Below are 14692 nucleotides of genomic sequence, written 5' to 3' on the forward strand. Positions count from 1 at the left end.
GCCCGCGGGCCATATGTTGGCCATGCCTGACCTAGACTATAGTTACTACTACTAGCCCTAACTCAAATGCTAAATAATCGAGAGGGAGAGTTTACAATCAAGAGTATAATACCGCGTGACTCAATGGTTCCGAATCCTGTTTGTTTGATATTAGTAAAACAATCATGGATTTACTTGAAAGAATTTCCAGATGGCCTATATCCGAATGGGAGTAGGGAAGAAGGTGAAGAGTTGCAATTCACCAAGTCAAGTCTACTCCTCAGGGACTGATCGCCGCAACAAAAAAAAAGTTGGGTGTCATTATATGGGTATTTAGCGTGGGAATTTGATCAGGTGACTGTTTGTTTGGTAGCATGGACATGATTGTTTCTTAGCAATTGTTTATAGATTTCCTCCTGTAAACTAAATTAATCAACTTTCTCAGATTTGACAGTCGACTGTTATAACATATTTGCACTAATTTCACGGATCAATGTAACTTGTTGACAGTTATGTTAATATTTGATATTCTTCCATTCTTATTTTGTAGGAATTGGATGGAAAAAAGGAAAAGTTTCTAAAGCTTCTCTTTTTTGAAAAAAAATAACAGCCTCTGGATCCTCACAATTGCCAAATGCTTTGAATATTTGAAGAATCAATATATAAAAAGGGTGTGCAGAAAATAAAGAACATCTGTGCATTGCACTCTGCACAGGTAAATTATTGACATTAATTCAAGGTCGATTTGTTCTCTGATGTGATGTGTTAGCTTGGCACACGTGGAGTTTAATAGCAGCATGCTTATTTTTACTATTTTATCAAGGGTTAAAATGGGTACAAAAATCAGAAATCCTGTCAAATGCAAAGTGTTATTTGTTTTCTAAACATAAAGAAAGTTTGTTCTATAGAAATTCATGAACAAATCACAGAAGTGTGATCACATTATGAACAAAGCAAGTACAAGAAAATAATGTTTAATCAAGAAAGATAATGCACAATCATACGTTACTGCAGCCACTCAAGTTGTGCTTCAGAAATTTGCCTGGGATGTTTTTGATCACTCACCATACAGTCTTTAGCTGGCCCCCAATGACTTTCAATTATTTCTCAAGCATAAAGAGTTATTGGGTGGATTTGAAACATTTTGGAACAGATAAGAGATAAAAGAAGCTGTCACTAATTGGCTGAAAGAACTGGTGGTGTAAGTCTATGAGAAAAGAATCCAAAAATTAGCACTATGATGAGTGTTTTAATTGTAATTGTATGCAGAAAAGTAACTAGTCTTGTATTACAGTAGAGCGTCGTTAATCCGAATCAATTGGGGACTGGGGTTGTTCGGATAACTTATTTTTCGGATAACCGATTATTTACGAAAAAGTACATTAACCTATCCCGTGTTGAAATTTTTCTCCGTTGCGTGTCGCTTCGTGTTGATTTTTCGTCGATGTTAAGCCTAATGTAAACTTTTAAAAATAATAATCGTAGCTATTGTATCTTTAAAAATTATTTCTTTATTTTTTACAAACAAAATAAATANCCCAGCACTATAATTTATGAAAACATTTAAATTTAAATTTTATTTGTTTATATTGTAACAGTTCAAGACAAAATAATTTATAAGCCAAATGATTGCCATATTGAATTGGGTTACTTTACCATTATTATTAATAATTAAATTATAAGCAACTCAATCTTATTAAAACATTGGGCTTTGAGATGTTTATGGATGTAATAAAATACATTTATTTTGACAATGCCATTTTATACTAATTATGGTAATAATTCCAAGCAAACACAAAAGCTAATTAAAATAAAAGAAATAACTCTTAGCTGTAATTAATTAAAAAAATAGTTTTAGATCAAACATTGTTGTGATGGAGAATTGAAAATCAGTCCTTTCTAATAGTAATGCAAAACTTAAATTGTGTGAGAAACTAGGAGGTAGAGAAAAGGGGATTGAACTCTAAACCCCTTTTCACAGCAACGGATCAGTGGGATCCGCTCACCTTGTCACTGGATGGCTAAGAGGGCAAAAAGTTGAGTGGAGAAGTTGCATTAAGTAAGTCGATAGGGCGTCTGTGATACACAAGTGAGAGCAACCATTTAAAATTCAACAAGTTTAATAGGAAAATAAAACATAAGATACAATATACAAATGACAGATACAATTATAGCTATGCATTACTATGCTAGAGGTCAATGACCTAGACCAGGGGTGACCAACAGTTTTTGCCCCCGGGCTGAATTGCAAAGAAAACTTTTTTCACAGGCCGAACCTGATGCTGCCCTAGGAAGATTTTGAGGTGGTGCAAGATCTCATTGTGGCGTCACCCCGTAGAGACTAAATTGTACTGTACATAGAAATTACAGATACATTTTTCACATTATCATGCTTTATCAACATTCTATGCTGTACTTAAGAGATTTGTAATGGAGGGTTAACTCTAAACATAGTGAGTTGTTGACTTTTTTCTTTCTTTTTTTTTTAGGAATCAGAATTTTTCATCGAGCTATTCATACTTAAGTAGCTAATACTGAAAGATTAATCGCAGGCCACATAAATTCATTAGACGGACTGGATCTGGCCCGCGGGCCATATGTTGGCCATGCCTGACCTAGACTATAGTTACTACTACTAGCCCTAACTCAAATGCTAAATAATCGAGAGGGAGAGTTTACAATCAAGAGTATAATACCGCGTGACTCAATGGTTCCGAATCCTGTTTGTTTGATATTAGTAAAACAATCATGGATTTACTTGAAAGAATTTCCAGATGGCCTATATCCGAATGGGAGTAGGGAAGAAGGTGAAGAGTTGCAATTCACCAAGTCAAGTCTACTCCTCAGGGACTGATCGCCGCAACAAAAAAAAAGTTGGGTGTCATTATATGGGTATTTAGCGTGGGAATTTGATCAGGTGACTGTTTGTTTGGTAGCATGGACATGATTGTTTCTTAGCAATTGTTTATAGATTTCCTCCTGTAAACTAAATTAATCAACTTTCTCAGATTTGACAGTCGACTGTTATAACATATTTGCACTAATTTCACGGATCAATGTAACTTGTTGACAGTTATGTTAATATTTGATATTCTTCCATTCTTATTTTGTAGGAATTGGATGGAAAAAAGGAAAAGTTTCTAAAGCTTCTCTTTTTTGAAAAAAAATAACAGCCTCTGGATCCTCACAATTGCCAAATGCTTTGAATATTTGAAGAATCAATATATAAAAAGGGTGTGCAGAAAATAAAGAACATCTGTGCATTGCACTCTGCACAGGTAAATTATTGACATTAATTCAAGGTCGATTTGTTCTCTGATGTGATGTGTTAGCTTGGCACACGTGGAGTTTAATAGCAGCATGCTTATTTTTACTATTTTATCAAGGGTTAAAATGGGTACAAAAATCAGAAATCCTGTCAAATGCAAAGTGTTATTTGTTTTCTAAACATAAAGAAAGTTTGTTCTATAGAAATTCATGAACAAATCACAGAAGTGTGATCACATTATGAACAAAGCAAGTACAAGAAAATAATGTTTAATCAAGAAAGATAATGCACAATCATACGTTACTGCAGCCACTCAAGTTGTGCTTCAGAAATTTGCCTGGGATGTTTTTGATCACTCACCATACAGTCTTTAGCTGGCCCCCAATGACTTTCAATTATTTCTCAAGCATAAAGAGTTATTGGGTGGATTTGAAACATTTTGGAACAGATAAGAGATAAAAGAAGCTGTCACTAATTGGCTGAAAGAACTGGTGGTGTAAGTCTATGACAAAAGAATCCAAAAATTAGCACTATGATGAGTGTTTTAATTGTAATTGTATGCAGAAAAGTAACTAGTCTTGTATTACAGTAGAGCGTCGTTAATCCGAATCAATTGGGGACTGGGGTTGTTCGGATAACTTATTTTTCGGATAACCGATTATTTACGAAAAAGTACATTAACCTATCCCGTGTTGAAATTTTTCTCCGTTGCGTGTCGCTTCGTGTTGATTTTTCGTCGATGTTAAGCCTAATGTAAACTTTTAAAAATAATAATCGTAGCTATTGTATCTTTAAAAATTATTTCTTTATTTTTTACAAACAAAATAAATATATTTAAAAATATAAAAACAAAAAAATTTATACTTTAGAAGTTATCTAGTATCAAAAATGTTCGATTCAGCACGACACAGTCCTCAGAAAAACACCACACAAAAGTGACAGTGCTGCCAGCTAAAACACATACACAAACATAAAAAATATTGGAGTAGCCCAAGATATAGCCAAAGATTGCAGCGCCACAGCACTAGCGAAAATTTAAATTTGCCAACTGGAATTCTTTTGGATAACTGACGTTTCGGATAACCGACTTTCGGATAAACGATGCTCTACTGTATTTACTTAATAAAACTTTTTTCCTATCCTTACTGTTTTTTTTATTTTTTATAGCCAAAAATAATTTTCTGTATGACCCTCATACAAATATAAATATCCAATCAATATAAAAAATAAAAATGTGAGCTCTTGATTGGTTGACAAAAGTCAAAATGTATTTGATCAGAAGGGAAATTATATTTTAATATATAAATGTATTTTAATGAAAAACCCATTGTTATACTCAAAGATCTATGTTTCTTAGAACAGCAAAAAATCTAATTATGCTTTAGCAATATACATCTACTAATAATAAATTAGAAGACAAGATGTTGCTCTAGCTTTCAGTCTGTGGATAAACAAATTGATTGATTAATTAATTACTGAGGCAATAATACAGTGCAGCTTGCATAACAGGACAAAATTATTCACTTCATGGAAGAGCTGACTCAAAATGGAGTTACCAGCATGACTGAGAGATAGGAAACACTACCATCAACCCAAATTATCCATTATAAATTATAATCTTGACTAGAATCCTGATTCCAGAGCAGTAAGTTAATATGTTGTTGTATAATCAACTGAATATGATAGTTTAGCAATCAATTTGCAAATAACTTTCTTTTTATTTATTTTTTTATCTGAATAATTATATTTAAAATTTATTTACGATCTTATTTTATTTATATTGTTTACTTACTATAATACTATGTTCTATCAATTGCACAATGTTTTAATATATTAATTAATCTATCATTTTAATAAGTTAATAAATTTAATGAATATATACTGTTATAAGTTACATCCTATAAACTAGTTAATTGTTGCTAATTTTGTTGCTTACACAACCATTGTAAAGATGTTACACAAAATTGTTCAATTCCTTTTGGACAAAGGTAAAGTGACACATATGTAGATGAACTAAAAAACTTCAAAAACATTAATATAATGTTAAATTCAGATTTCTCAATTTGAGAATTTATATATTGTAAGGAGTTAGAATTTTTATTAAGCCTTTATTCAAAATATAATAAGTGTCAATAAATTCAATCTCCATTAATATAATTAGTTTTATTAAAAAATCAGTTTTTAAAAAAATATTTTTAAAAATTCATTCTAATGAAGTTTGCATTAACAATATTTGAGATTTAGTATTAAAATTAAGCATTTTGCATTTCACTAAATAAGATTTTCTTGGATTTTTTTATTGATAATGAAATAAATATGTTTGTTTGATAAATGTCTTAAAGAGTTTGAATAAATTAATAAACTCACCAAATGTCCATTGTCATCACAGGTATCTGAAAATTAAGATAAATTTGTAAAAATTAAGTTTATAAAAATCAAATTTCTTATATACTGTATATTCTAATAAAAATATATTTAAATAAATATAAAACAAAACATATCTATAAAATGCATAATTATGACAAAAAACAATTTTTTATTTTATTTCCAAAAGGATGATTATGGTAATCCCATTTTTCATTCCTATTTTTATAACATGAAATGCTTTCTAGATATTATTATTCATGATATTTCTTTAAGGATAAATAACTAAAGAAAACTGCATTCCTAAAAAAAATAACAAGTGTAATTTTTTAATCATTTCTGTGTTAATAAGATGGTATAAAACAATAGTTGTCTTGTTTTTATTCATCAGTTATTGAATCCAATTTAAAGTGATATTAGTCTGGAAAATATTGACTATGATAAAAGTCTTAATGAGTATGAGGTACAGAGTAAGAAAAAATAAGAACATAGTTGGAAATATATATATATAATTCCAACTATGTTCAATTCAAAAGTTTCTTTCAAAAGTAATTCAAAAATATTGGAAGAATGTTATTAATATTAAAATATATTTAAACAGGAAGACAAGTCAGAGATAGACTAAAAACATTTGAACAATAAAATTAATTTGATTATAAAATATAATTTACATTTCTAATTATTAAAGTTTCTAACTGTCAAAATGTTTAACTCATCAAATTCTGTAATTTGTAATATGGTGGTATGATGAAAGATTAAATTCTTATTTTGACAATATGATGTTTTCAGAGGATAATTAAGAATAAATACTAAAAGCAAAAATCTAAAACAATGTTTGGTTGATATATTCTAAACACTTTTTAAAGTGAATTGTCAAGAGCTTAACTATCTGTATGTTTCTATATTCAACAGTTAACTCAATGATGAGAAAACATTTCTAAATGGACTGCTGAGCTCTCTGTTGAGACTAGTGACATCAGCACTGTTTCAATGTTGAGCTCAATGGTCTCAACAACCTGAAAGACTGTTGAGTATTCAACAGACTAACATGATGGTATCCATGAAACAAGTAGATTTCGCTTATAGAAACTATCAATTCACTCTTGCTATGGATGCTTTAATAGCGGGCAGATCTGTATATAATAAAACATGTGATTGCACAATTATATTGGATAGTTTCGTCAATATCGAAATATTAAGCTGTTTTTCAGAAACAAACTATCTCCATGAATTTGTCCAAAATTGATTACAACTGAAAGACCCAGTATAGAAGAAAATGATACAGATAAGGGTTCATTTGAATAAAAGGACTTATTCGAATAAGTGAGTTAATTTAATTATTTAGCAGAACAGACAATCGTTATCTTCTCCTTAATTAAGTCGACCATCATGAAAAGTGCCCTTTCAATGCAAATGTTTCTTTTTTTCTGCAAACATTGTCAGATTGTTCAATGTAGGGACTCAACTGAGAACTCACCGGTGATGCAAGTGTTGAATTTAGAAATATACAGTATTTCAAATATTACATCAGAAATTATCCTTATTAAGCTGGTTAATTGTTTTAATATTCAACAGTTTTATTTAATTGTATTTAAATTGTAGAAGAGAATAAGTCAAATGCATTATATATAAGTAAAATAATAAACTATATACAGTGGGTGATCAGTTAATGAACAAATCGAATAACGAACACTTTCGCGAAAGATTTTTATGTTCAGATAATGAACACTTCACTGAACAAACACAAAAAGAAGTGACATAAATTAACGAATACTGATTGGTCTTCCTTTGTCTTCAGGCAACAATTCAAAACTTTTCAGAGTGCGGAAGATGTCAACATCGATGTTCAACTCAGTATATACTGATCGGATAGTATGCCCCCAAACTTTGAAATTTTCCCTTGTAATTTCAGCCTTTTATATTTCTGACAGAAACAATTCTTTTATGTTTTTTTCTGAAAAAGCGGATTAATGCTGATATCTGCTATTAAAGATCTTTTGAAGAAGTGGGAGGATGTCAGAACAACAGACTTAAAATGGCATCCAAACCAAATTGAGGTTAATAGGCTTAGGGATCTCTACAATTACAATGCTATTAATTACTTCTGAAAAATCATGAATAAGACAGAAAAGCAATCGACATTGGACAGATTCTTTAATTCCCACAAACGGAAAAAACATGACTAATACAAATGCAAGACTGGGCATACAGTCGACCCCCCTATAACATGGGTTCCTATAGTTCAGATTCCTACTGTATATCACGGCGAAAAAATTGTGACAGTATTCATACAAACATGCTAAAAAAAACTCCTATAATTCATTAAAACGTCATCGATGACTCGTGTCGCGACAGGATTGGTCGAATCTAGACCAATAGTGGATATTGCACAAACCATTGAGTTTAAACGAGCAGCAGACCTACTAAATGTTGAGAAAGTAAAAAAAAAAGGGAAGAAGATTATTATTATTGTTACTACTACTATTAATATTGCTGTTACTGTTTTAATTTAAATAATTTTAATGTTTTTTAATTATGATACTTATTTGTGGATATTTCCCCACAGAGGGCGCTCTGGCTGTATGTATAAAAACCAGAACCCTTTGTGTCAGACCCCTCTCCTTTCCTTTGTCTTGTGTGTAAATGAAGACACGTGAAAAATAAAAGCTCAACAGTAAAACAATAAAGTCTAGTTCTTTGTCCCTAAAATTTGAACACTAAAAACCATTTATTATTTAACATCCATAAAAATTATATTTATATTAATGATGTCTCCAAAGTTCAGCAAAAAAAATAATTTATCAGGAAGCACGCGAGTGTCATTCGATGACAAGCTCCATAGAATTTTTCACAGAAAAATAACTTATCAGAAAATGCACCCGTTTGATGTGCTGCTCTGCGACGAAAACAAAGCTTAAGCAATGGTGTAGTCGAACGATTCATGCTCGGTAAGTAATCCTACAATTTTTTGTTTATAGCATAGTTTATATGGATTATTCCTAAAAAATTATATGTATTTTGGAAATGTTGAGTCAAATTAATCTAGATTCGATTAATTTTATGGAAGAAACCTTTCAAACAGCCGTAGTCCATAAACTGCATACGTGCCGAGCTGTGATTGGCTGGACTCATAGAAAATGGATTCATTAAAACCGAAACGTATCTGCTGTGTTATACGGGGGGTCGACTGTATATGTATTTTTATTATTACATACATATAAACATAGTAAGAAAGTGTGTATTTTTTACTTTTTGGGAGTCTCCAGAATGAATTAATCAAATTCCCATAGAAACCTGTGGTAAATCGATAATCGGTTAATGAACAATTTGGATAGCAAACAAAGTCTTGGAATGGATTATGCTCGTTAACTGATCACCCACTGTATAATATTTTATGAATAGTATAAAATTATTACAAAATAAACCATATAAATAACAAATAAGAGTGGATAATTAATTTTTGAATATAAAATATTAAAATGTTATTTAATGAGTTATTTCCACACAGTTAACAGGAAGGAATTCAATATGTTTGGAACTTTGTATCTTTTTTTATGTTTATAAATTAGATTAAAATCTGAAAATTTAGCACAACTCTTGTCTTAACTGATAGATTAATAGAATACTAAAATATTCAATTTATATTTACCAATAAGAGAACATAAGTACTAATTGATATACATCAAAATTTCTGCAAACAATGTTCTAAAATTTTAATAACACTTTTCTCTTAAATTACTTCAAAATCTGTTCTTCCATATTGTAAAAATACTTTTTAAAAATTGATAACATTACAGTAAAATTTATTAAACTAGTTTTACTCTCTTTGGTATTGAAGGTTTTACAACTTTTGAATATATGGAGCTGAACTGACAGAGTTTGGGATGATTCTCATACCAAATGCTGCCAATTCAGTTGCTAGTGTTAATAAAGCTGGGGTCACACTTACAGAAAAAAAGCTTACTACCAATAATATGGAAATTTTCCATTCAGTGTGAATTCAATGTTTCCCATGTAAAAAAAAGAAAAATGGAATGAAAAAAATTACAAACTTCTTTGCTATCTAGTGTCAGTTCACATTAGTAGCAGTGCTACTTCTACATTCATTCTGGCTCCTGCCAATTCAAGCTAAACATGGATTCTTTCATGGTTCTTGATTACCAATTACACATTACTCAATTTTAACTGTATGTGTGATGCTTCAGCAACAACAGAAGAAGCGTAAGATTTGGGTGAGGAAGCTGTTTATGGCTTGCAAGCAGCTTGGTTTCAGTGGAAGCCAGATTAAAGAACTTTGTCTGCATGATTAGCAATATTACTATGAGTAAGTAAAGTTTTCCATTCCAGTGTTCTTTTTAAGGCCTAGGGTTGCCAAGTGTCTTTTATTACAGCTCTGTAATTTTTTTTACACAGAATATTTCATTGCAAATTTGATTGAATAAAAGTTAAATTTTGATTTCATTTTAAATGACAATTGTTTTGATTTAACTCTTAAGTATTTTAAAAAAAATTTATTAACATGGTAGTATAGATCTACTAAAACTAAAATCATGTCACTTTTTATCCATGAATATAATATTATAAAAATGCACACATGTGGTTTCTCGTTTTCAGTCTCAGGCAGCACAGCAGCAACATCAGTGACATTGTAAACACGTCATCATTCCCAGGAATCTGATTGGTCAACACCTACATTTTACGTAACCAGAAAAAATTTCCACTGAACATCTCGTGACTTGATTTTCCAGAAATTTTATGCATGAGGAATGTAAAATTTTTCTGGATTTGGCTTTCAGTTTACATTTTCAAGTTTCTCTGTATTTTTCATTTTCAGGTTTAGATTCATTTAGATTCACTTTTTAAAATAATTAATAAAAATATATAAAATTAATATAGATCTAAATAATTTTTACATTTAAACAAATAACTTATAATCTCTTCTTTTAATATTAAACAAATTTACATTTAATTTATGGTTATTTAATTAATACATTAAATAATTATGCAATAGGATAGTCAAAACACTTTATAAAAAATGAAATGAAAATTCTAAAATTACTGTAGTAAGTTTTCAAATCATAAATTTTTAAAATAGACAAAATGTAAATACTTACTGCAATATAATTTTTCTGTGCATGATCCATTTTTAAACACCATATTCTCTGGACAAAAACAGCCATCAATTTTTAGTTTATGACAATCTATTGGTAGAGAATCATTATGACAAGTTTGAGGACATGCATCATGGCAATGCTGATAAATTGTACCAGCTGGACAGTTGAAATCTACACAAAAACAATAAAATTACTCATCTATTTTTATAATTATAATTAACTTTTATGTAAAATAAAAAAGTGACTTGACTTTAAATAACAATAGATAAATAAGTTATAATNGGGGAATTTTTTGAAAAATCCCTTCTTAGTGTACATTCTCTTGACATACCCTGTTAAATTGCAAAAAACCGCATCTAAAATGGTATAATAGAAGCCAAGTTCTTTACAATAAGTCTTAATCCTGTCCCTCTCCCCCGCAGGGAGAATATCGAAAAATCCCTTTTTAGTGTATATTCTGTTGATGTACCCTATTAAAATGCAATCAATAACGCAAAAAACCACATCTAAAATAGTATAAATAGAAGCAGAGTTCTTCACAGTAAGCCTTAATCCTCTTCATCTCCCCCAGTGGGGGGAATTTCGACATTATATTATATAAAAACACATGCATATTCAAATGCAATGTTGTGTCAAAATTTCAAAGGAATCGGTAGGAACAAATGAACATTACATTTTTACTTATATAGATAGATAGCAGATGATCTGGGTTCGTTTTTAGTTCATCCTCACAGAAAAGTAAACTTAGGTCATTGTACTTGCAGAGTTAGCCCCATCTGTTGGACATAAAAGCCTTAATCCTAGATGATATCTTTTAATTTATATGAATGTTTAACGGAATAATATACAGCCTATGTCCACCCTGATATTCCATTCTAAATATTGGTGAAAGAATTTTTGAAATCGAATGAGTAGTTTCAAAGATTATTACATCCTACATCCAAACTTACAAACTTTACTTTTTTATGATATTAGTATAGATATGTTAATAATAATTTTTGTAACTGACAATCAATGAGATGGAGAAGCTTGATAATCCTTAGCAAGATTAGCAATATTCAATCCAAAATTTGTAAGCCTTAGTCTTTTCATCGACCCCTGGGGGTCGATATAACATTATTGGGGGTCAATATTAGTGGGGGTAGACCACTTTGGCAACCCCTATCATAAATCCAGCTATCCTATTGTCTATCTTCTGCCTTTCTTTTAGTATAAATAGCTGTAAGTATTTAATCATAGTTTATTTTTTGTACTGCAGTGAATATTTTTTTTTGTCGTGAGATTATACTTCACAATTCCGTCCAAGTNTATCTATTAGTAATTTTTAATTTAAATAATTTTAATATAAGCATTTAAATGCTTTTTGAATGTTAAAACTGATGAAATAGACATAAACAATAAAAATTTTAAATTATAATGGTATAATTACAAGTACTTTCAATGGAGACTGCTAGATGGTGTATAGCAGATAGATTGGAGTGAAATTGGCTCACGATTTTCTTTTCATTATCCCATTTTCAATTTATTTACAAGATGAGGTTTACTTTTGATTAACTCCAGGAATAGTATACTGTAAATGGTGTATTGTTTATAAGTAAGTGGACATTTTTCATAATATTATGTCTTTTCTATCTTTTCTATATTATGTCTAATGAAATATCTTTTCTTGGACAGCCACCACTTTAGGTTTCTTCCCAGGAAGAAGTGACTTTTATTAAGGAATTATCAAAATGCCCCTTTGTGAATGTCATAGTAAAACTTTGTGATCTCCTAGGCCTGCTTGTAAATAAGAGACCAATAAACAAACTGAAAAATTTCAGGGTAAATGTAATTCTGACAAAACTTGGAGATGAATATCTCTATCTCTTAGAAAAGCATGAAGCATTATAGAATAAAGTTATATAATTACAAAAAGAAATAGTGAACTCACATCTAAGATTGAAAAGTTTTACAGATTGTTTTAGTAAGACTGAAGGGATCAAAAGTAGACAATTAATAAAGAGTAGCAAAATGAGTCAAAGAATAATTTTAAAACTAAATAATGAAAATGGTAAAAAAACAGACAAAGGAGAAATTAAAAATGAAGCTCATAGATACTTTTTGTAGCGGTGATAATGTGGTGTCTCTGGATATTATGAATAATGGCTTTATTATGAGTAATGGGAATATCAAACTAAAAGTTCCAAACAGGGAAATTGTAGAGAGTAAGGGAAATTGTTTCCAACAATACCTCTAATCTACAATATAGTGTTTATGAACCATAGAAATGATTACCATTAGTCTGCTTTGCAAATATTAATAAATCATTTTCAGACTGATATAGTGGATTATATTTTGGCTTAAAATGCCTTTATCCAATAAAGTGTTAATAATGGTGGTAAATTTGACCTTCTGTTTTCTTTCAGATACAAACAAAGTATATTGAAAATTAGATCATGAGAATCAGTCCAGTCATAAAATACCAAATGTTTAAATTAAAATGTATTTTTGTGGGTCTTCAATCTTGTGTAGTTACAGATCATATAGATATTATACAATGTTGAAATTATGGTAAATTTGGGCATCTTTCTAACAAACATATTCCTAAATCTCCTGCACATATCCATTATGTGGAGGAAACTCACTGTTATAAAGATTGCACACAAAAAGCAACAAAGTTACTAAATGTATATAAATTTTCTCAATGGGTTAACAAAGTAAATAAAAACTATCTCCTTGGATCACAGGGATAATGACTGAATTTTTATATTATATACAGGGTTGAATTTTTTATTTGAATTTTTTTTTGGACAAGAGAAAGAAGAAGGAATCTCAAAAATATCCCTTTGGGATTGGAGGACAGAAAGAAAAAGATGAAAGTGCTGCCAATCATTCTTTTTCTTGCTTCCTTCTTAATTTTCAAAATTATAACAACTAGTCTAGTTTTTTGTTTTGAGCCATAATTAGCATAAGCTCTAGGTTTACATCTTAGAAGTAAATTTAGATTAAGTTATTCTTGTTCAAAAGTGGAATTTCTATTGGCTATGACTGTGTTGTTTTCTTTATTCATATGTCATAAATTCTCACTTTTTATTTTATAGCATAAGGAAGGTTATTGTTATTAAAAATTTTATTTTAGAAAAAAAACAAATTTANTATGCTTATCCTCTTGTTGGATTACACTCACCACATGCATATCTTACAGTATAAACTATGGGTATTAGCAGCAGGAATAAGTTGGCAAAACCAGTCTCTATATTCCCATGCCTCCTTAATAATAAATGTCTAAATATAGTCCTGAATAAATATTCCAAGCATGGATCCAAAGTTAAAAACATGTTTATAAACATATCATCTTAATAACATAGCATTTCTTCAATATCATAGCTATTAGAAACTTACGATTATCTTATATCTTGTATTCATAACATATTTAATATCTATGCAAAGAAAAATTTGTTAATGATAGTTTAGAAAAAATATTCTAAAATATTTGAATACATCTTTAGATAAAATGTATGACAATGTTATTGTAATGAAAGTAAAAAGACTCAAGTATCCAACAATTATAATGAAAGATTTAAAGATTAAAAAATAACTGTAGAAACCTCCAGGAAAAAAATATAATTAATCTGAAAAATAAGCAGAAATCTTGATTTATGGCTTTTGATTCTTATATACTACTAATTCATTTTTAATATCAGAATGTTTAGTTTTCATTGGTTTTTTATTTTTTTCACCCACTTCTTCAAAATAATAAAATATTAAAACTTATTAGTATATTTTTTGAATATTGAAATCAAAGACTACCTTCATATCACAATTATCTGATAAGTTACAACAAAATTCCTTATACAAGATACAAGAAATTATATCACAAAGTTCATCATAAGTTACAATATTGTAATAAGTCTCATAAATACTTTAATATATCAACAAGCTCTCATATGTTGATAAACTGGAAAAAGATGGTGGCTGATTGATTGCT

General features: G+C 29.7%; 1 protein-coding gene across 1 annotated transcript in view; it reads right to left on the bottom strand.

Annotated features, from left to right (window-relative positions):
• Positions 1-10910, bottom strand: part of LOC111625545 (hemocytin-like) — a 47759-nt gene extending 36849 nt beyond the window's left edge. The window contains exons 1-2 of the mRNA XM_023368709.1: positions 10726-10910; positions 5615-5640 (exon numbers count right to left, since the gene is read on the bottom strand). Coding sequence (XP_023224477.1) covers positions 5615-5640; positions 10726-10768 — 69 coding nt within the window. The 5' untranslated portion in view covers positions 10769-10910. The remainder of the gene's footprint in view (positions 1-5614; positions 5641-10725) is intronic.
• Between the last annotated feature and the right edge of the window lie 3782 nt (positions 10911-14692).

Source organism: Centruroides sculpturatus, unplaced genomic scaffold, assembly GCF_000671375.1.
Source record: "Centruroides sculpturatus isolate CEXI.00-Female unplaced genomic scaffold, Cexi_2.0 scaffold341, whole genome shotgun sequence".
Classification (NCBI taxonomy): domain Eukaryota; kingdom Metazoa; phylum Arthropoda; class Arachnida; order Scorpiones; family Buthidae; genus Centruroides; species Centruroides sculpturatus.